A 23,492-nucleotide genomic window follows, 5' to 3' on the forward strand; every position below is an offset into this window, starting at 1 on the left:
TCCGGAAACTCGTCCCGCAAACGGAGAGGACTTTCATTTGAAGTGATCCGGCTTAGGTGATCGGCAACGAGATTCTCACATCCACTCTTGTCCCGGATTTCCAAATCAAATTCTTGTAACAATAAAATCCAACAGATGAGTCTAGGCTTTGCATCTTTCTTCGTCATCAAGTACTTAAGAGCTGCGTGATCCGAATACACAATGACCTTGGTACCAAGTAGGTATTGTCTAAATTTCTCCAAGGCGAACACTATGGCCAGTAATTCCTTCTCCGTAGTAGAGTAGTTTCTTTGAGCATTGTCTAGTGTTCTCGATGCATAGTAGATCACATGGGAGGATCGTCCATTCTTTTAACCCAAAACAACGCCTATTTCATAGTTTCTTGCATCACACATGATCTCAAAGGGGAGATCCCAATTTGGTGCTTGCATGATGGGGCGGATGTAAGCAACTCTTTGAGCTTGTCGAAAGCTTCTTTGCACGCCTCATTGAACTCGAAATCAACATCATTGTGCAAGAGTTGGCACATTGGTCTTGTTATCTTTGAAAAGTCCTTGATGAATCGTCAGTAGAAACCTGCATGGCCCAAAAAAGAATGAACTTCCCGAACACAAGTCGGGTAAGGTAAGCTTTGAATAACATCTATTTTGGCCTTATCTACCTCAATTCCTTTCTTTGACACAATATGACCCAAAATGAGACCTTGACTCACCATAAAATGGCATTTTTCAAAATTTAAAACCAAATTTGTTTCAATACATCTTTTCAAAATTTTGGTGAGATTGGTCAAACACTCTTGAAAGGAGTTTCCATATACTGTAAAATCATCCATGAAAACTTCAATTATATTTTCAACATATTCTGAAAAGATACTAACCATACAACGTTGGAAAGTGGCTGGGGCGTTACATAGTCCGAATGGCATTCTTCGGTATGCAAAAGTGCCAAATGGACATGTAAATGTTGTCTTTTCTTGGTCTTCCGGTGCCACCGGGATTTGGTGAAAACCGGAGTACAAGTCTAGACAACAATAATGGGATTTCCCGGCCAACCTTTCTAACATTTGGTCAATAAAAGGTAATGGGAAGTGATCTTTTCTTGTGCTTGCATTGAGTTTGCGGTAGTCAATACATACTCTCCACCCGTTCTGCACACGGGTGGGGACCATCATACCTTTATTGTTTTCGACCACCGTGATCCCCGTCTTCTTCGGAACGACTTGCACCGGGCTCACCCACTTGCTATCCGAGATCAGATAGATCATTCCCGCATCTAAGAGCTTCAAAATCTCTTTATTGACCACTTCCATCATTGGCGGATTCAACCTTCTTTACGCGTCTCTACTTGGCTTGCATTCATCCTCCATTAAGATCTTGTGCATACAAGTGGAGGGGCTCAATCCTTTGATATCCGCGATCGTCCAACCCATCGCTTCTTTATGTTCTTTCAACACTTTGAGGAGTTGCTCTTCTTCACATTCGGTTAAGTGAGTTGAAATGATGACCGGAAGAGTCTTGTTGTTTCCTAAGTACGCATACTTCAAATGTTGAGGAAGGACCATCAATTCTAATTCTGGTGGTTGAACAAGGGAGGGTGGTAATCTTGTGTGAGTTTGAGGTAATTCAACTTGCTTCACACTAAATTGAGTGGTCTTCTTGATCTCCAAATTGTTAACCAATCTTTCAACTTCGGGGTCTAGTGAGTAGAGCTTCAACTTCTTGGCTAATTTTCCACAATCAAACCCTTTGCTCAAAACCATCTCCAACATGTCACCATTAGACAACTCGAACAACTATTGGGTTAATGGTTCAACAACATCAACAAAGCACAAGGATGAAACATCACTAGGATACCTCATAGCATCATAAATGTTAAAACTAATTGTTTCACCATCAAACTCCATTGTTAAGCTCCCTGCATACACATCAATCTTTTTTCTACCCGTCTTCAAGAATGGTCTCCCAAGTAAAATTATACCCGACTTTGAGGACACTTGTTCATCTAGATCAATCACATAGAAATCCGCCGGGAAGACCAATTGGTTTACTTGCACTTGGAAATCTTCCAAAACACCTCTAGGAAAGACACTTGATTTATCCGCAAGAGAGATTATGACACCGGTTTCACTTAAAGGTCCAACATTCAATGATTCATACACCGAATAGGGCATGACATTAATAGAAGCACCAAGGTCAAGCATGGCACTAATAAAGGTGACATCTCCTATCTTGCAAGGAACCGTAAACATTCCCGGATCTTTGCACTTGGGTGGAAGCTTTCTTTGTAAAACCGCGGATGCGTTTTCGTTCATTGAAATTTTCTCATTTCCCTTCAACTTCCTCTTGTTGGTACAAAGTTCTTTCAAAAACTTTGCATATCTCGGGATTTGTTTGATTGCATCAAGTAGAGGGATGTTTACTTCCACCTTTCGGAAGGTGTCCAAAATCTCTTTCTCCTCCATTTTCTTTTTCGAAGTTGCAAGTCGGGAGGGGAATGGCGGTTGAGTGGCTATTGGAGTCACTAGAGGGGTTGTCTTCTTTGGGGCTCCGGCTTGTGCATCATTCTTGACTATAGATTCTTCAATGGGAATGACTTCTATTTCTTCCTCTTCATCCCTTGGCTTCTTCTTTGAACTACTTTCCCCAGTTTGTTTACCACTTCTCAAAGTCACCACATTGACATTTGGGTTCTTTTCAGTTTGGGAAAGGAGTTTACCACGGGACTCCAACTTGCTTATGGATGTGACTATATCTCCCATTTGTGCTTCAAGGTTGGAGATACTAGTCCTTGTCTCTTTTTGGAATTGTTGGGTACTAGTGGCTAGGGATTTGACAATGTCTTCGAGAGACATTTCAGAGCTACTTGGTTGGGATTGAGGAGGTTGTTGGTGATGTGGAGATGGAGGGTGTGGTTTGGGTTGATAATGTGGTTGTGGATGTTGGTAGTGAGGTTGTGGTGGTGGATAGGATGGTCTAACCAATGCATTTTGAGGCAATGGTCTTGGGTTGTAGCTCATGTTGGGATTCGGCTTCCAACTCGAATTATATGCTTTTTGATAACCGGATGGCTTGTTGTGGTAGTTTTGGAATTCTCCCGTGGCATTTACATGTTCCGCATCTTCTTGAAGAATGGGGCACATATCTGTAGGATGTCCCATTGTTGCACATATTCCACAAACCATCACTTGTGGAGTTTGTCCCATGGCTAGCTTTTGGACAACGGAGGTTAGATCTTTGATTTGAGACTCGAGGTTCGATGATCCCACTTCATTGACTTTGTGTTGTGTGTCTCTTTTCATATCTTGGCGCGGGCCAAAATGTTGAGAATTTGCGGCTATGGTGTTGAAAAGTTGTCTTGTTTGTTGTGGGGTTTTACTAAAGACATCACCACCACTTGAGGCATCAACTAGTCTCCTCTCCATTGGCAACAACCTCTCATAGAAGTGTTGAATGAGGAGTTGTTCCGAAATTTGGTGTTGTGGGCAACTATAACACAAATTGTTGAACCTCTCCCAATAATCATGAAAAGTCTCATTTTGACCTTGGCGGATTCAACAAATCTCATTTCTAATACTTGAGACTCTTGAAGAGGGATAGAACTTATCAAGAAAAGCTCTTGCCATGTCGGCTCGTGAGTTGATCGACCCCGGAGGAAGATAAAATAACCAATCCTTTGCTCTATCGGCCAATGAAAAGGGGAATGCCCTTAGCTTCATTTGGTCATCGGTTGACCCTTGTGGATTCATGCTAGTGCAAATAGTGTGGAACATCTTCAAATGCTTATGTGGGTCTTCATTCTCCAATCCATGAAAAGTTGGGAGGTGATGGACGATCGAGGTCGTTGTCTCAATCAAAAATAACCTCAAAAACCACTAGATAGCTAGGGTAAGTAAGGGTCGAATCCACGAGGAGTTTGTGGTTAAACCTTGTGTTAAAATAGTCAAATGGAAAAACTAATGCTTGCAATTGTCACAAAATTATTTGAACTAAAAGTTGATGAAAAAGGTAAAAACTTGGTAATGCAAGAACTACTAAAACAAACTACTATCAATGAGAAAAAAAACAAGATACTTCCGGTTCAGTTGTTTAGATGGTTGGACTTACACGTTTTTCTTCCCTTAAATTCCAATTTAATTACCTATACATAATTAAGGTTGATTAACTTGCAACAAATAATTTTGAGCACACAATATGTTATCCCAACTAGTTGTCTTACTCCCTATGTCTAATTGGATTAGGAACAACTAGTGGTTTGGCGATAATGTGTCTTACGATTACCTATTACAATATTGAATATATAATACTACAAATTTGGAATAATGTATGTGGGTTCAACTGGTCATCTTAGTTCCTAAACTACTTGAATTCAGAATGACTAGTGAATTAACAATACACTATCTTAGTTGCAATATCACACAATAAGAAAACCCAACTCCAATTACTGTAAGTAAAAATCATAACTTTAAGAATGAAACAATAACTGAAATTGACTAGAATAAAAGTAATAATCAAAACGTGTTCATCCTAACATCCTACAACGTTCCCGGAAGTAACCTAGGTGGTTTAGCCTTCCATATGATTAACAAAACACACAACTTCCATATAAACAATGGAATTAATGCTAAAACTCACAAACCAACTTGAAATCATAAAATAAATGAATTCTAATGATCAATCAACTATGGAACGATGAAACCTTAGGGATGAAATAATCAAATTTGGAGCTTGATTGAACTGATGTAGATCCGTCGGTTGAATAATCTTCAAATGTTGAATGATAATGAATTTTATGATTTCTCATCTTGGATTTGGAAATTAATGATCAAAAACGTGTTTGGAGAAGCTTTGAATGTGTTTGGAACCCTTCAAAACTATGGAAAATCGCAGGTAAGAAGTCCAAAGTCGATTAGGGTTTAATCTCCCTTAAATAGGTGCTAAAAAACTGATTTTCGGAGTTGTTTTCCGCGTCGGCGTCCTAGTAGGCGTCTTAGACGTCAGATAGGACGTCTGGGCGTCCTTCATGACGTTTTACATGCCTTCTGTCGTCCTTGATTTGCACTTGAAAATGGCCTAAAACGGGTAGGCGTCCTAGGAGACGTCTTAGACGCGTCCTAGGACGTCCTTCATCTTTTGTGCCTCTTTTGGTGATGAAAACGGTAGAATCAGCAAAAACGCAAAACATGAAAGTTGTAGGAAATTTTGTCTACTTTCCGAAAATTTTTCGTTCATGTCAATCGGAGCTCTAGATCTTGAGATATGATCAAAACATTGAAGATTGGTCAAATTTCTCAGCACCATTTTTCTTCATTCTTTTAGCAATTCGTCTCCCATGCTCGTTAGCTTCCTTTTGCTCGTTTTTCTTGCGGGTTCCGCCCACTTTAGCACTAAGTAGTTGCCTGCACATAATTTTCAACATTTTATCAAAGTAGTGCCATTCTTGGACAATTATACATCAATTCAACATATTTAGTATAATTTATTGTGCTATAAATATAGACCGATCAAACCTCCCCAACTTTATTCCAAACTCGTCCCGAGATTGGCCTGAAATAATCAGCGTAGGCTTACTCTCTAATCCTAAGAAAAACTTAATGGAATCACGAATTCTGTACATTTTATCACAATACTTTCAATAAGCACAATATATTGATTTCGGGGATTATTAGTTTCTTATCCGGACTTTTAAACTCAAAACACATGTTATGCTTATTTTACTTTGTTGTTTGAAACCCTTCACTTTTTGAACCCTTTCCAATAATCAACCTCATGAGTAATCAGTTGAACTCATTGTCAAAGTCCCTTTTTCAAGGTTCACTAACATAGTTAGCGCGGTCGGTAACACTTAATGGACCAACCCATACACTCCCGCTATCGAGGGGTCACATATTGTTTCACACAATGTCTTCAACTTGAATATTGCTTCATATTTATCTTGATTGTGCATTCTTTAAGTTCTTTGATGGCTTCATCGGATTTGATCATCTTTGTACTTGACTTGAGCTTGATTATATATACTTGGAAGTTCTTCAATGTCTTATGATGCTTTTTGCTTGTGTGAAAACAATAATAGTCCCCTCCTAACCCCAAAGGCACAGGAGTAAGTAAGACCAAGTACTCAGAGCGTGATGACACATATTGTTCGGTTGGGTCCTCAATTGAAAGATCGTAGGCTCGAGCCAAAAATCTTCATTTTTCAAACACTTGGGTATTTCACATAACACTTTTTAAATAAATATAAATATTTCCAAACCAGCTGAGCAGCCCACAATATCAATATTAAATAGATATTATGACTCGATGTACGAAACTCCTATCATTTTCCATCTTGATGAGTTACATTCGAGATATAGAGAAGCTACTAAATCATCACATATTTCATAGTGACCAACTTCAGGATAAGATAATTAAACATATAGAGTTTAAGATAGCAGTACATTCATCCTAAGTTGATTATCCAAAAAAAAATTCATCAAAGTTAATGTAAAAGAAATTAAAAATATGGAGGACGACACACCTGATGGTACTGATAGTAGAGACGGTTTTGATTTCCAAAAAACTTCACTAGTTGGAGATATTTGCATAATGTTTCGTTATGCCCGAATAAACATCGAATAATTATGATTTAAAAAAAATCACTTTTTCTTCAATCCTCCATCTTTTTCTTGTGAACACCCCCTCCCCAACTTTAAGTCTTGCATCGTCCCCGATGCATCAAAAGATAAATTCCTAAAATAATAAAAAAAACAACTACAAGCACACAAATCAAGTCAAATAAAAATAAACTACACTAACTAGCCCTCAATTTCGCCGGGGTCCACGATTGCACTTGGCACGTGCAACAAGCCTTTTAAACCCCTCCCCAGATTTGGACTCTTCTAACTCATGAAAATCTTCATTATACTTATCCAATTCAATTTCAACTTCTTTGAGTTCAGACATACTCTCAGTCTCCTGATCATTTAAAGATACATAATCCTCCACCACAAGCTCTAGTTCGGGTGGTGTAAGTTTATGCACTTTGTTATCAAATAATTTATCACTACACGGAAAAGTTACCTCATTCACCAGCGTAGTGTCTGAAAGATTGTCTGAAGGTTGTTGATTTAATTGCTCGGCTATATGTTCTAATTGTTTTTCAATAACTGAAATTGACTTGGAGTTGTCTTCTTCTTTGTTGAAGGTTTCATTCAGTATGTCCAACATTTGATCCAACTTCTTTCTAAATGAAGATTCATTTGATTCTTGGTCCTCTAGAAAATAAGGTGATTCATGGTGTTGGCTTTGAGTTGAATCGTCAGTCCACCAACAATCATCATCATATGGATCAGCATTATATGACTCATAGTAGATATCATTATAATATTGATATTGGCCCGGATTTTCTCTCTCCCACCACATATCTTGATTCATGTAAGTGTATTTCTCCATTCACGACTGTCCCTAAAAAACCAATAAAAGAGTGAAGATTCAGAACTAGAAATAAAAAAAGACAAAAAAAATGTAATGACTACTTCAACACAATTGTTCAAGCGCACAATCTCCCCGGCAACGGCGCCAAATTTTAATCAAGGTCATTGTCTCAATCAAAAATAACCTCAAAAACCACTAGATAGCTAAGGTAAGTAAGGGTTGAATCCACAAGGAGTTTGTGGTTAAACCTTGTGTTAAAATAGTCAAATGGAAAAACTAATGCTTGCAATTATCACGAAATTATTTGAACTAAAAGTTGATGAAAAAGGTAAAAACTTGGTAATGCAAGAACTACTAAAACAAACTACTATCAATGAGAAAAAAACAAGATACTTCCGGTTCAGTTGTTTAGATGGTTGGACTTACACGTTTTTCTTCCCTTAAATTCCAATTTAATTACCTAGACATAATTAAGGTTGATTAATTTGCAACAAATAATTTTGAGCACACAATATGTTATCCCAACTAGTTGTCTTACTCCCTATGTCTAATTGGATTAGGAACAACTAGTGGTTTGGCGATAATGTGTCTTACGATTACCTATTACAATGTTGAATATATAATACTACAAATTTGGAATAATGTATGTGGGTTCAACTGGTCATCTTAGTTCCTAAACTACTTGAATTCAGAATGACTAGTGAATTAACAATACACTATCTTAGTTGCAATATCACACAATAAGAAAACCCAACTCCAATTACTGTAAGTAAAAATCATAACTTTAAGAATGAAACAATAACTGAAATTGACTAGAATAAAAGTAATAATCAAAACGTGTTCATCCTAACATCCTACAACGTTCCCGGAAGTAACCTAGGTGGTTTAGCCTTCCATATGATTAACAAAACACACAACTTCAATATAAACAATGGAATTAATGCTAAAATTCACAAACCAACTTGAAATCATAAAATAAATGAATTCTAATGATCAATCAACTATGGAACGATGAAACCTTAGGGATGAAATAATCAAATTTGGAGCTTGATTGAACTGATGTAGATCCGTCGGTTGAATAATCTTCAAATGTTGAAAGATAATGAATTTTATGATTTCTCATCTTGGATTTGGAAATTAATGATCAAAAACGTGTTTGGAGAAGCTTTGAATGTGTTTGGAACCCTTCAAAACTATGGAAAATCGCAGGGAAGAAGTCCAAAGTCGATTAGGGTTTAATCTCCCTTAAATAGGTGCTAAAAAACTGATTTTCGGAGTTGTTTTCCACGTCGGCGTCCTAGTAGGCGTCTTAGACGTCAGATAGGACGTCTGGGCGTCCTTCATGACGTTTTACATGCCTTCTGTCGTCCTTGATTTGCACTTGAAAATGGCCTAAAACGGGTAGGCGTCCTAGGAGACGTCTTAGACGCGTCCTAGGACGTCCTTCATCTTTTGTGCCTCTTTTGGTGATGAAAACGGTAGAATCAGCAAAAACGCAAAACATGAAAGTTGTAGGAAATTTTGTCTACTTTCCGAAAATTCTTCGTTAATGTCAATCGGAGCTCTAGATCTTGAGATATGATCAAAGCATTGAAGATTGGTCAAATTTCTCAGCACCATTTTTCTTCATTCTTTTAGCAATTCGTCTCCCATGCTCGTTAGCTTCCTTTTGCTCGTTTTTCTTGCGGGTTCCGCCCACTTTAGCACTAAGTAGTTGCCTGCACATAATTTTCAACATTTTATCAAAATAGTGCCATTCTTGGACAATTATACATCAATTCAACATATTTAGTATAATTTATTGTGCTATAAATATAGACCGATCAATGGACTAAACTTGACTTCAATTCCGAACCACCTTCCAAAACCGAGTAATTGATACCGGTTGGAGTTGTGTAACATCGGTTTCCATCATTTGCCTCAAAGTTCTTTCGGGAACTTCTCCTCCGTCCGCCATTGTAATTGGTTCAATAATGGGTGGATTTTGTTGTAGAGGTGGTGTTTCGGGAATTTCTTGGCGAGGGTCGGGACTAGAATCGGGTTCCGTATCACTTGATGAAGCGGGTTCAACCTCCGGATCCCCGTGAGGATTAGAAGTTTGACCACGTTCAATTCGTTTTTCCTTCGCCAAACGCCTTGCTTCTTTTTCAATTTATGGGTTGTAAATCAAGTCACCTGTACGCTGAGATCTGGGCATAGAGAAACAAATTGATTAAAACTAAACCAATCCCCGGCAACGGCGCCAAAATTTGGTGGTTGTCGAGGCCAACAAAATTAATAACCCTAGATCTTTTACACTAAAATAGTGTATAGTGGTAAAGGGATCGAATCCACGGAGATTGGTTCAATTTAATGTCTCTATGAAAAATCTTTTTGTAAAAATACTTGGAAAATGACAATAAATTAAAAATGGGGGTTTTGGTGTTTTGAAATACTTGAAACAAACTAGAATTAAACTATGATTTAAATGGACAATTTAACAAAAGCAAGATTTTGATGTAAAATCAATAAGAGAAAGATGGTTGACTTTGGACTTTCATTACTTGAACATTTGGTTAAATAATCATGAGAATACCAAAGTGCAATACTTGTGTTTATAATCTAACTTGGCTATAGCAATTTATAAGCATAACTTGCCTCAACTCTTCTTTTGTATTAAAATGAGTAGAGAAGCTCATAGCACATTTCCTAAATCAAAGTCACAAAACTAATGAAGCATGTAATTTTGTAAAAATCAATTAGCATTAGGTTTTAAGAGTCACCAAATCCAAAGAGTAATCTATTGCGTTCATTACCACTATGGAGAAAATATTTTCTTAGTCTAAATGAAATGAAAACAAACATTTAAACTAATTGTTGCTTGTTAAATTGAAGACACATTACTTAGCCAAGAATTTAACCAACAAAAATAACATTCACATATCAATATTCATGACTAGAGATATATAAACATGAAGGAAGTTTTCATAGAAAATATAATCATAGATATTCAACACAAGTTCATGGAATTCTTCAAAATAACCAAAACATTCAAGCAATTACATCCAAGTCAACCAAATGAAAATCTAGCCAAGCATGGCCAAAATAAGAGAAGTACAAGAAAGTTTAGTGATACCAAACATTGTTCTAGTTGCAAGATGGAAAGAAAATAACACCAATCTTCAATTCTTCAACTTCTTCTCCAATGCCTTCTTGAGAGAGAATTGTGTGTGTTCTTCAAGTGATAATCCCCAACAATACCTCCAATCTCCAGCAAAAAGGAACTGGTTTTCGGATTCAAAAAGGTGCCAAAATCCACCCACCAACCTTCCACAATTAGAGTCAACAAGTCAAAACTCGGGATCAACTCAGCACAATTCACGCGGACCGCGTATGGGTCCACGCGGACCGCGTGGGTCTCGCTGATTGTGGGACTTGGGCCATTTAAAATACAATCTAGCCCAATCTTCTCATTCACACTTCAGCCCACATGCATAACTCTTTAGAGCCCATTTGTGTCATTCCAAAGCCTCTAATGATTGATCCAATGCTCCTTCAATCTTCCGTAACTCGATTCCGCATCGCCTCATCATCATTCTCGCTCAAAAATTAAGTCCAAATTGATTTCTTGTTTATGCAAGCACCAAGCTCAATCGAACCACTTCAAATCCACAAGCAAGCCGCAAGCCTCCATAAGTCCCGCACTCCTTCCATGCCTCCAATGACAAACAGTCTTCGATAATTCCTGCAAATAAGCTCAAAAGACTGGAAAGCACCCGGTAAAGGAGAAAAATAACAAAAAGAGAAAATATGCATGAAGATTAACTAAAATGAGATGGTTTTAACTAAAAATAAACTACGGAAAGAAGTAATAAAATGAAGCTATCACTCATCCTTAACCTTACTCTTCCGTTCCTCTTTATTTTTCAGCATGCAGTCATTAGCCATGTGATTTGCACCATGACAGTAATGACAATCTATTCCTGAATCTCCCTTCATCTTTTTCTCCTGTTTCGAATCTTCAACTTTAACCTCCTTCTTCTCGAACTTCTTCTCATCACCGGCTTTCCCAGAGTTACTTCCTCTCATTTGACCAACTTTCGACTTTCCAAAAATTGGATTTTTATAAAACTTATTTACTCTGTTGTTAGAGTAAAAAGCCACCGCTTCGTCATCAGAGTTCACAATAAAACCTTCATCTTCAGAGCTTTCCTTCTTAGTAACTTCCATCTCACCTAATCTTCCCTTTACTTTCGAAACCAACGCCAATGGACCTCCCAGATTGATTTTTGACTCTTCGGCGATTTCGTTTACTTCAGTTTCATGAGCTTTTAGAAAATTGTAAAGATCATTAAGAGTAAAAAAAAATCGAAGGTTTGTTGTGTCTTCAACATCAAGCTCACATTCCTCCATTCCTTGCGTAGCCCCATTATACAAGTAAGGTTGTATTCCATGGTAGATCTGGTAATTCCATACCGATTACACTTATAGATAAGCTCGTTCAGTCGATCATAGTATAATTCGATCGATTCACCATCTTTTTGCTTAAACTTCCCTAATTCAATCAGACACTGCTTGACTAAACTGATTTTAGTCTTCTCACTACCCTTGTACTTTTCCTTCAGTGTATTCTAGATTTGTTTTGATGTTTTGCAATTTCGAACATAGCTATACACCACAGGAGGAAGAGCACCACGAAGCTCTCTCATGCAACTTTTCTCATTCTTCTGTAGCCTTTCAGATTGTTCAGTAACACTTTGAGTTGATGAAGATGTACCAATACTTTGAACAGACGAAGGTGGATGAATATCATCAGTAATGCACTTCCATAGCTCTTCATCGAGTCCATTCAAGTAATCTTCCATTCGATCAGCCCATTGATCATAATACTCTGGAATAAGCATAGGAATCTTAGTTGAAGATCCTAGCAAATGCGAGAATGAATTCATCGTGTTCATGTTGAAGTTCACCATTGATGTACGGACAAATTTTAGAGAAAATCTTCAAAAACTTGAAAACTCACGGATGAATTTATCAGAAAACACTAATCGATCACTCGATTAAACAACCTAATCGCAGAATCAAATCACAACTGAAGATCTAAGAAGATTTCCAGAATCAAAAGAGCGGAAACTCTTGAATCTAAGATGAGACTCAAAATACTTTTGACACAAACGAAAATCATATCATTGCAGAATGATTCCTGCTCTGATATCAATTGTAGTTGCAAGTCAATCGAGTGAAAACAATACAATCAGAGTAAACAATCAAAGTAGAACACACGATGTAAATAATGTCTGTTTGGCTCAATTAGCTTTCAAGTGAGTACAGAGTGAATAGACAAAATACAACGAAGTTCTTATCTAACTCTAGTACCGTTCACCTATTTATAGGGAACATGAAAGCGAACAAAAAAATACAAAGGACTAAATGCACTAAACTTCGAACTCTAAAATGCGCTTGTAATAAGTTTACAAACTAACGAAGCTATCAACAGAATTCGACACCTCACAACTAAATTCGACCTCTACATTTTTATATATATATATTTTTTACTTTTACTAACAACTAGTTAGTTAGAATAAAAGTTGATAGTTACTCATAATCATATCATATAATATTAATCTAGTTTTGTTCTTTTTTATTATTGTTTCCTAGAAACAATAATTTTCAGTATGTTGGAAAATATTATTTTCACAAAACTAATGTTTTTCCAGCTAAATACAAGTGTTTATATTTATTAATAATCAAAATTACTCTAATAAATAACCAAATAGTAGTAATTTGCTATAAGGTGTGACCCTATAAGATCATATACCATTAACAATATCATTCTATAATGACTTTTAAGCATACAAGATCTTTTAGTGTGGTGTTCATCGTAGTTATCGCACCATTAGTTTGTTCACGATACAATATAATAGGTTTATACCACCTAGCCTAAATGTACCATCGAATTCCTCATATAGTTTTGTATATATTAAATAACAATCCATAAAATCGACAAATATTTCATCTGCTTTTATTTCTAAAGTTTGGAGTCAAGCTCAAATGAACTCCAACTTGAGTTTGAGACGATGATAGATTCTGGAATTAAATATGTTTGGGGCATAAAAAAATCAATTACTTTTTCTTAAGTCTTAACAATTTAAAATATCGTTAATAAAGTTAATAGCCCCCCTCCCCCTCCTATTTTTTAAATAATAAGTCCGTAACTATTAAAAAGTTTACCTATTCGACCTAAAACTATAAAATTTGACTTTGGCTTCTTTTGTTCTTCAATTTTATACATATTCTATTTTCAGCCTCCAAATCATAACTTCAAGCTCCGTTGCTGCTACTAATTGTCATATCTTAAAACAATTCATTAGAGCTTCATTTATAACGTTCTAATTCCTTTTCTTGAAAAAAAAGTAACTCAACTCATTTACATGCATACATATAGAATGAAACATAGTAAAAATAGTTATTCTTGGCAAAAAAGTAACTCAACTCAGTTACATGCGTACATATAAAATGTGCTATAACATAACAAGAGTTATGGTTGTAAATGAATTGAGAAAACACGACCAATGATTGTTCATGTTTGTTCATTTAAGTTAGTTGAACAAACGAATGAACATAAACAGATAAAAGAACGATTTTTCTTGTTAATGTTCGTTCGTTTAACAAATTATATTGTTTATGTTCTTTTGTTTATGTTCGTGACAATGTTAAACGAATATAAATGAATAAACATAAACAAATAGATATAAACAAACATAATTGAATATATATGAACATAAACAATATATAATATAATAATATAATCAAACATAATTAAACATATATAAATATAAATGAGAATTAAATGAACGAACATAAATAAATGTAAACGAACAATATAAACAAACATTCACGAAAATAATTGAAAGAACAAGATCATCCTTCATGCTCGTTCATTTAACTAAACGAATGAGAATTTATGTTTATGTTCGTAAGTTTGTTCATTTATTAAATAAACAAAAATAAATGAACTTTCTACCAAACGATTTATAAACAGTTCATTAAAGGTTGGGTTCGTCGTAAAATCGAGATTTAAATATATCTTATACGAATTGTGACCGTGAGTAAGAGGCCAATAATAATAAAGGACGTAGTATGACTATATGAGTAAGAGGATATAGCTTTCCTACACAAGACAACTAGTGCCCCATTGCCCCACTCCCACTACAGACGATCCCATAAAGCAAAAAGTATTAAAAATACTATGGTCTATTTAAAAAAAGAATTATTATGTTGATCTTTAAAATGAAATAACATTAATTTTATAATAAATAGGTCACGTTGTAAATTATGAAATTGTTTCTACAATGGTCTTCACGAAAATTATACTTGTCGTTCAAATTTTACAAATACACAACTATTTATTGCATAATCAAATTAATATATTGCAAATTATATAAGTTTTTTTTTTCTTTCAATTTATTTAAATTATTTTCATGTTTTTGGTGGTGGTGGTGACTAATTAAAACGCAATTCACAACTCGTAATAGAACTCATTTCAATATTAGTGCTAATTTTGGTTGTACGTTAAAAAAATAAGGCAATTTGCGTAAATGAATCATGCCATTATAATACTTTCGACATTATTAAAAAAAATACAAATTCATAAATAAATAAATGATAAGATTCGAATCAAAAAGATATATCCTAATGAATAGAAAATTAAAAAGAAATGTTATTTCTTTAAATGGTCACGCATAATGCGTGTAAAAGAAAACAAACAGCTTGCGTCCTTTTAATGTGGGAGCCACTAGGGATGGACTAAAGTCTATGGCGGAAGTGTATAAAGTGTATCATGCGAAAAAATTTCTAAGTTATAAATAGTTATATTATCATTTTAGTAATATATATTTTCAAATAATATGTACCGTATTTGTTATTTATAAAATTATAAACAACATTGATCGGCTAACCATGCATGATGGATACGATGACCATTTTTTTTTTTTTTTTTTTTTTTTTTTTTTGGTAAAGTAAAGATCTTGCAGACCATTAAATCATCATTTAATTCATACTATAACTTAATATTATTACTTAATAATACTATTGACACCTCATTATTTCATTACATTTAACTTCTAATTAAATGATATCTTCAATAATTAACCTCTTTTAATAACTTTTTCTTTAAATTTAACTAATATATCTTTATCTATTTAAAATCATACTACATTATAAAGAAAATATTTTTCTTTTCACCACATTCATTTGGAACTCCCATACATTTTTCCTTTCACCACATTCATTTGAAACTCTCATGACTTTTCAATTTATATCTAATAATAATTATAAGTTTGATAATAAGGTTAAAAAATATCAAACCTAAATTGTAATCAAATATAAACTAAATTTCAATATTAAAATAATATATTTACTTCTACTTATAAAATTATGTTTTGTTAACTTTTAACATATTATACTTAATTTATTAGTTTTAATATATTGTTGGATTTAAACCATTATCATTTTAAAGATACAATTTTGGAATAATTTATATAAAATATTTAAATTACAGGGTCAACTTAAATATAAATTTTAGTTTAACTTAAACAACCCAAAGAATGTTTTATAAATAGTTAAAAGCGATTAATTGTAGTGTCTTTCTAATAATGATTATAAGTTAGTTAATAAGGTTAAATAAATATCATACCTAAAGTGTAATAATAAATATACTAAATTTTAATTTTAAAATAATGTCTTTACTTCTACTTATAAAGTTATGTCTTTAACTTTTAACATATTATACTTAATTTATTAGATTTAATATGTTGTTGTATGTAAACCATTATCAGTTTAAAGCTACAATTTTTGAACAGTTTGGACAAAATACTTAAATTGTTAATTTAAATATAACATTACAATGTTAACTTCAATATAAATTTCAGTTCCACTTAAAAACCAAAGACTATTTTGTAAATAGTTAAAAGTGATAAATTATAGTGATAAATGCAAAAACTAAATTGTAATCTCAATTTAACTAAAATATTTCCTAAATATATTTTTATAATCGTTAAAAGTTTTCAAATAAGTAGTTTAAAATAAATTACAATAAGAATAGTTAAAAATAACTCTATATAAATGATTATATTGTTACCATTAAAATCAAAAAACAATGTTTGATGTTTTAAATAATTATAATGATAGAAATTAAAACGTTAAGAAAATAAATTTTTAAAAATTAATTAACAATAACAACAACTATAAATAACATTAAACCATATATTATATTTAATTTTATTCATGTGTAACTCGCGGATAGAAGTCATTCAAGCGATTAAGATTATGCAGATATAATAGATGTATATATTAGCATATAATTCAAAATAATCACTATATTATATAAATTTATTATATATGAATTATTATATCGAATTTAACAACAACGATATTACTATATTTAAAAAAACATATATTTGTAAGGACTTCAACTATATAGGTGTTTATGTGCAACGCACGTGCATTCGTCTAGAATATAATATATAGGTGATCATAAACAAAGTTAATTAACTAGTAATACATAAATAAATTAAAAACAAAATATACTTAAGTAGTAAAATAAAATATGAGGTGGTTGAATTTATAAAATATTAAATAAAAAAACTTATTTTAATGATGATAAATGCTCAATATAAATAAATAAATAGTAATAAACTTAAAAAAAATCCCCTTGCTATTATTATAAATATATGAAACCCCAACTTCTAATAAACAAAAGATTTAATTTTTTATTCTTTTTATGAAACTTACTTGCCTTCTCATCATTTTCATCGCGTTTAACCTCTTATTAAATGATATTTTAATGGTTAACTTTTTTTTAATAAATTTTTTTAATTTAACTTATCTATTCTTATCTATTTAAAATTTTACATAATTTACATAATCCATTTTATTTAGTTCGTTATTTTCAAACACATTTCAACAAAGCATTATGTACCACTTAATTTATTTTTCTTTGGAACACGTATAAATATCTTTTTTACAACAAGAATATTTGATTTTGACATACGTGGGCTGTATGTAATCCCAAGGAGTACAAGACATTTGCTATTTCTCTATTAGCCATATTTCTTTTTGCAATAATAATATCTAATTTGTTCTATTGATTAAATCTTATCGACTGGAATGTCCCTTTAAATCGTAAAAAATATATAATAAATGCAAATATAAATAACTATTATTTGACATTTATTATTTCTTTTTGTTATATTTTCCTAATGGTGCCGATTGTTTTCTTAAACTTACAGATACTAACAAATTCCTTATTACTTTTTAATTTAAGCTTAACTAGCAGGAATTAGTTGCACATTTGGCTCTCGGGTACTGTATGAGGTAAATGATTTGTTTTTTTTTGTTTGTCCACAGGATTTTGTTTCTTTTCTAGTTTGTTGTAGAGGTACAGGTAACATGAACATAACAAAGATTATGATAATGGGGCGTTGAGGGTGGGTAAGTGAATAACTGTGCAGGGCTCAATTTTTATTTTTATTTATTTTTATTTAAAAATAAAACCTTATAATAATGATAATGACCTTTTTTTCTGGCTCGTTCTGAGTCTTTGAAGATATTTAATTTCTTCGGACCAACCCTAATTATGACCTTTGTTTTGCGTTAGTTTTTAAAGTGGGTTTCTTTATTTTGAATAAAACGGGATTGTTTAATCGGAAAGTAGTTGTGACTTTGTTATTTATTTATTTATTTATTTTTGTTTTTGTTTTTGTTTTTGTAAGCAGATTAAGGGAAAGTATGTTGGAATATCATGCCCTTAATATCACTCACAAATAACACAGTAAAAGCAAAACAAAAGATCTCAAGGTGGAACAATTTTCTTTATATTATTCATGCATCGAAAACACAAAAATACACCCTATTTTATATTAAGAAAATGTTAAATCTAACTAACAACTTTCCCATAGTCCTTGCTAAACTGAAGTTATGCCTATTATTTTCCATGAGACTCGGTCTACACAAGACCAAGTCAGACTTACTTCTAATACTCTTCCAAGCTTTTCTATTTCTTTTATTTTCTGCACAACGAAAACATTGGACCCAAATGACCCATTCAAACTCGTCACCAACTTGACTCGTACTTTACCCGAACCATCAAGAGTAACCCAACATTCATCCCCTTAATCTTGATAATCTTGATCTTGCTTCTATTGCTATCCGAATCGTTATGATTCAATCTTGCTACTTGCTTTAGGAACAAAAAGTTCTTATCTCTTGCTCTAGTTAAACTTTCTATTTTCCTGCTTGATTCGAACTCTCTTGTTTGCTCACTTCGAATCTTATTGTTTGCTTGTAACTTGCTATTCAAACCACCTAGGTTTGATCTTGCTATCTTGTTGTAATCTTGCTCCATCTTGCCTAGACTTCTTACTGTCTCTTGCTTCGATTTTTTTCTCTCTTGCTTGCCAGGGTCTTGCTTCTTCCTTCTTTCTCGATCAAAAGTGATCACTTGTTGCTTTCTTTCTTCCTTCATTGCTTATGCTTCTTGACTGCTACTTGCTCTGATTTTGTTGCTACTTGCTACTTGCTTTCTTGCTACTGAACAATCGATTAATCGATCTTCATATCACCAAACTTCTTGCTTTCATCCTCTCTTTCTTTCTGAGAACTAGGTATGAAGCTAGCTGCTCTGATACCAAGTATTGGAATATCAGGCCCTTAATATCACTCACAAATAACACAGTAAAAGAAAAACAAAAGATCTCATGGTGGGACAATTTTCTTTATATTACTCATGCATCGTAAACAGAAAAATACACCCTATTTTGTACTAAGAAAATGTTAAATCTAACTAAAAACTTTCCCACACAGTCCTTGCTAAACTGAAGTTATGCCTATTATTTTCCATGAGACTCGGTCTACACAAGACCAAGTCAGACTTACTTTTAATACTCTTCAAAGCTTTTCTATTTCTTTTATTTTTCAGCATAAAGAAAACATTGGACCCAAATGACCCATTCAAACCCGTAACTGATTTGACCCGTACTTTACCCGAACCATCAAGATTAACCCAACAAAGTAACACTAACACTTCGTTTATTTATATATTAGTACCGAAGGGATCACATTTACTAAAATATGGATACGGAGTTGCTAGGGGAAAATGTGACTACAACGTAAACTTTGCACCTACTTTTACTTATCTGATGCATTCTTCATTGTATGTTTGTACCTTTCGATTCTTTTGTGAATTGATCCCTGCATAAAGGAGATATTTTCCTCCACAGACTGGTCTTTGACATTGGCGTCTTCAATAATGTTTTTTAGGATTTTCAGATTGGGGTGGTCTGCCTCGATGGAGACCGTGGTGTGAGGCATGTTTCTATATTGAATCCTTCATGTAGTTTCATTTGAGCTGCTTAACCCCATCATGTGCCTCCAACGTGAGGGTATTTTTGTCTTTTCAACTTTTAGGGACCATTTTTGTAGATGGAGTGTCAACGCATACTTTAATCTTTTACTCCCTCATTTACAATCCCAAAGACATGTTAACTCCTCACCTTGCTCACTCTTCCTTCTGTTCCATTAGAACCTACAAAAAACCCTCTTTTCTTATCTAAAAGCCCTAATCAAGGAAACAAAGAGAAGGTGATTTCATACGTTAAAGTCGAAATGGTGTATGTAATGTGGCAAGTCAGACCAAAAAACGAAGTTTTGGACGTATCATCCATGTATGGTAAGTTGCTCTATTTTATTTAATTTCCTATAAAGCATTCCCCTTTGATTTTCATACTAAAAAACACATAAGTTTGACTTTGTATTCATGCAAAATTTTGACTTTGCAGCAGGTGCACCCACATGGTTTAGTATTAAGCTAAGTTACCTAATACAAAGTACATTGGAGGCGAAGTGATTTATATTGATTATTGGAAATAGATGACTTCTATATACATAAACTTGATGCCATAATGCTTGACCTAGGTTACCCAGACCCACAGATGAATGAAGTAGTTGATGTCTCAGACTTCCCAGTGATATACTACCATTTAAAGATACCCAATAGTGACTTTCAATTTGGTCTTAGAGCTTTAGGGAATGATCAGGATGTTCTCAATCTATCTAAATACATTCCACATAACAAGTTGATTGGGGTGTACACAAAACATGGGAAGACAAATTTATTGACTTACTTCATGTCTCCAAATGCAAAGGGTAATGTTGTGATTCAGGAATTACCTGAAAAAATGATGATCAAGAAGCTGAAGTTCGGGCTGAAGTTCATGTGGAATCTCCATTGAGAAATATGAACCATGTTAATGATGAGCCTATTGGTGAGTACATGTATTTGATACTCTTTGGGAGTAAAAGTGATGCTTTCTCACCAGAGTATAGAAGGGTAGATTTGGGAACTCCAAAACAGGTGAAGGTTCTTGTAGCAAGAGGCTTAATTTAGATTATATTGATGAATTAAAGGAAAAGACTGCTAATGAGGATGCTACAACATGTGTTATGGATAATGTTTGGGAGGATATGACTGGTGTTCAGGATGCTACAACTGCTGATCAAGGATGCTACAAGCTAGGTACTTCAAATCTTGATAATGTTGGTGATGAGATGAATAGTGTTCAAGATGTTACAACTGTTGGATTAATGTCTAAGTCCATAACTACATTTGGTATGTACTTGACCCGACCCAACATGGTCCATTTGGGTTGCACTTCACCGGCACAATTTATATGGATAGTCTTTTGAGAATAGTATATTTATGATTTATATTAATATATTATAAGTTCTAATATATTAATATGGAATCATATTATTTAATTAGTATTGATCAAGAATTAATTTAGAATTAATTAAGTGATAAAAAAGAACTAATTAAATATGGACTCTTATATATATATGGAATGGGCCAAGTTCATTTAGGTTGGGCTAAGCTTTCATGGATGGTCCATGGAGCTTTTAACCCATGGATCCTATGTAAATGAAAGGTCATGGGTATTAGGGTTTACATGGATGTAACCCTAATCCTCCATAATATATAAAGGGGTCATTGGCTCACAAAATTGGCACAAGTGTGTGAAAATAAGAGTGGGCCGATTTTAGTGTGCATACATATTCTCTCAAGTTCTTCCAAGGTGTTTTGGTGATTTGTGATTCCATTTGAGGCTTCCACACTATTGGGGCTAAGCTCTTAAAGCTTGAAGACATCAATCTACATCAAAAGGTATGTCATCTAACTAGAACTTTGTAGTATAGGTGCTTCATAATATGCTAGTTAGGATGAAACCTTGGAATAGTTAATATTTGCATGTATAATAGAGAAAACATAGATCCAAGGTTTATAGGGTTGCATGTACACCATAGGAGTGTTAGAATGCTCAAAACCCAACAGTGGTATCAGAGCCATGGGTTGTTTTCTGTTATATTGATGCAAATGTTTTATTTTCAAAGTTGAAAAAAAAAGAAAAAAAAACATGACGTTTGTCAAATTTTAAGATAATTACTTGTTTTTGTGAAAAACTAATTATTTGTAAAATTTGAATCATTTGCTATATGAGTTGAATTAGGTCAAATTTAGTAAAAGATAAAATGATATGATTATTTTATTAGTTTTAAAAGTTTGATCTAAAGAGTTTTTTGAAACCTCCATAAGTTATGGATATGAAAAGGTTTTTTAAAAAAATTGATTCAAAGTTTTTTATGGAGTTACAAAACTTGGTCTTAATGTTTTAAAGAATTCCATAACTTGTTCTTAAGTTATGGAACATGAAAAGTTTCATCATAAAACAAGTATTTAACTCCATAAGTTATGGAATCCAAAAGTTTTCAAGAGTTATAAAACTTGCCCTCAAGTTTTGGAATTTGGAAAAAGTTTTTTTATGATAAAAAAAAGAATTGAATTCTAAAACTCTTGGGTTCATAACTTAAACAATTAATTAAATGGTTTTAATTTTGAATTTAATAATTGGAATTATGATTTTTTATTGAATAATTCAATTAACTCTTATGGACTTTATTAATAGATAATTAAAGTGTTTAATTAAAAGAGAATTAATAATTCCATAATGACATGGTTTAAATTTAATTAAATTAAGAGTATAGTTTAATTAATAGATTAAACCACCAAGTATTTTAAATGTCTAAAATACACCCTTATACTATTATAATATTAAAAGTTTAATATAGTATATGTATAAGAGCAAGTCGTCTTACCATTAGTAGGCCTCATTCACGAAGCCGGTCTATAAGGGGGGTATAAGGTTACTGCCTATAAAATGACAGTTTAATGGGTGTCCACTCTTACCCGCCGCTTCCTTGACTGGTGGAGGGTCGTTAGCCGAACAGGTAGGACAATGACTATAATTCTCCCTTCATTAAAAGTATTAATGATAAATACTAAGTAACTAAACTTTTTATAAATTCCCAATCTTAGTTACTTAGGAAAATGTGAATAAGGTGCTAATCCATGAAATTACACTTTGCACTTTGTTTAAGCTGTAAGTGGAGCGTGTGTGGTTAACCGGCACACTAACCTGGACTTAACAAGGTAGGCAAATGGTAACTTAATGTTTATCATAGTATCGTTGGAGCGTGTGTGGTTAACCGGCACATCGATTGAGGGGTAAATATTAAGGGTACCAAGTATATTTTCATGGTTACTTCACACCTTGTTTTGTGATCCTCGGCATCCCAATCACAAAACCTGAAGGGCACACTCGAGATTGAAACATGCCATTGAAAAGTTCAATGAATCTCAAAAGAATCTAGGAGTTTCAAAACCAATTAAAACCTAATAATACATTTCGTTTATCTTGGTGGAAATTGGTGAATCGTCATTCACCTACCTTCAAATATTTTATAGCTTGGATTACGGCATCCCTCTTCCAAGTTATAAAATAGTTTGTTGGGTCCTAGCCTTAATATATCATATTGGGTGTTATATTAAGGACTTAAATCAACTTTACGTGAATTTCTCCCATTGTTGATGTCTGGTTTTGACAACAATGATCTTCCCAAACCAAGCTTTCCTAACGAATATGACTTCCCGAGTTTGGCTCATGGAAGTCATACTTCTCTTCCTCCACCTCCTCCAATTATTCTCCCTAACCC

At 33.6% G+C, this 23,492-nt stretch overlaps 1 protein-coding gene across 1 annotated transcript; it reads right to left on the reverse strand.

Moving 5' to 3' along the window:
- Window positions 1–1,792: 1,792 nt before the first annotated feature.
- LOC145111584 (uncharacterized) lies at window positions 1,793–3,298 on the reverse strand. The gene has a single exon (XM_079047853.1). It carries the CDS (start codon window positions 3,296–3,298, stop codon window positions 1,793–1,795), a length of 1,506 nt encoding a protein of 501 aa, XP_078903979.1.
- Window positions 3,299–23,492: the final 20,194 nt, after the last annotated feature.

The sequence above is a fragment of the Lactuca virosa genome, chromosome 5 (assembly GCF_052849685.1).
Source record: "Lactuca virosa cultivar CGN04683 chromosome 5, Lactuca_virosa_CGN04683_v6, whole genome shotgun sequence".
In the NCBI taxonomy this organism is placed as follows: Eukaryota; Viridiplantae; Streptophyta; class Magnoliopsida; order Asterales; family Asteraceae; genus Lactuca; species Lactuca virosa.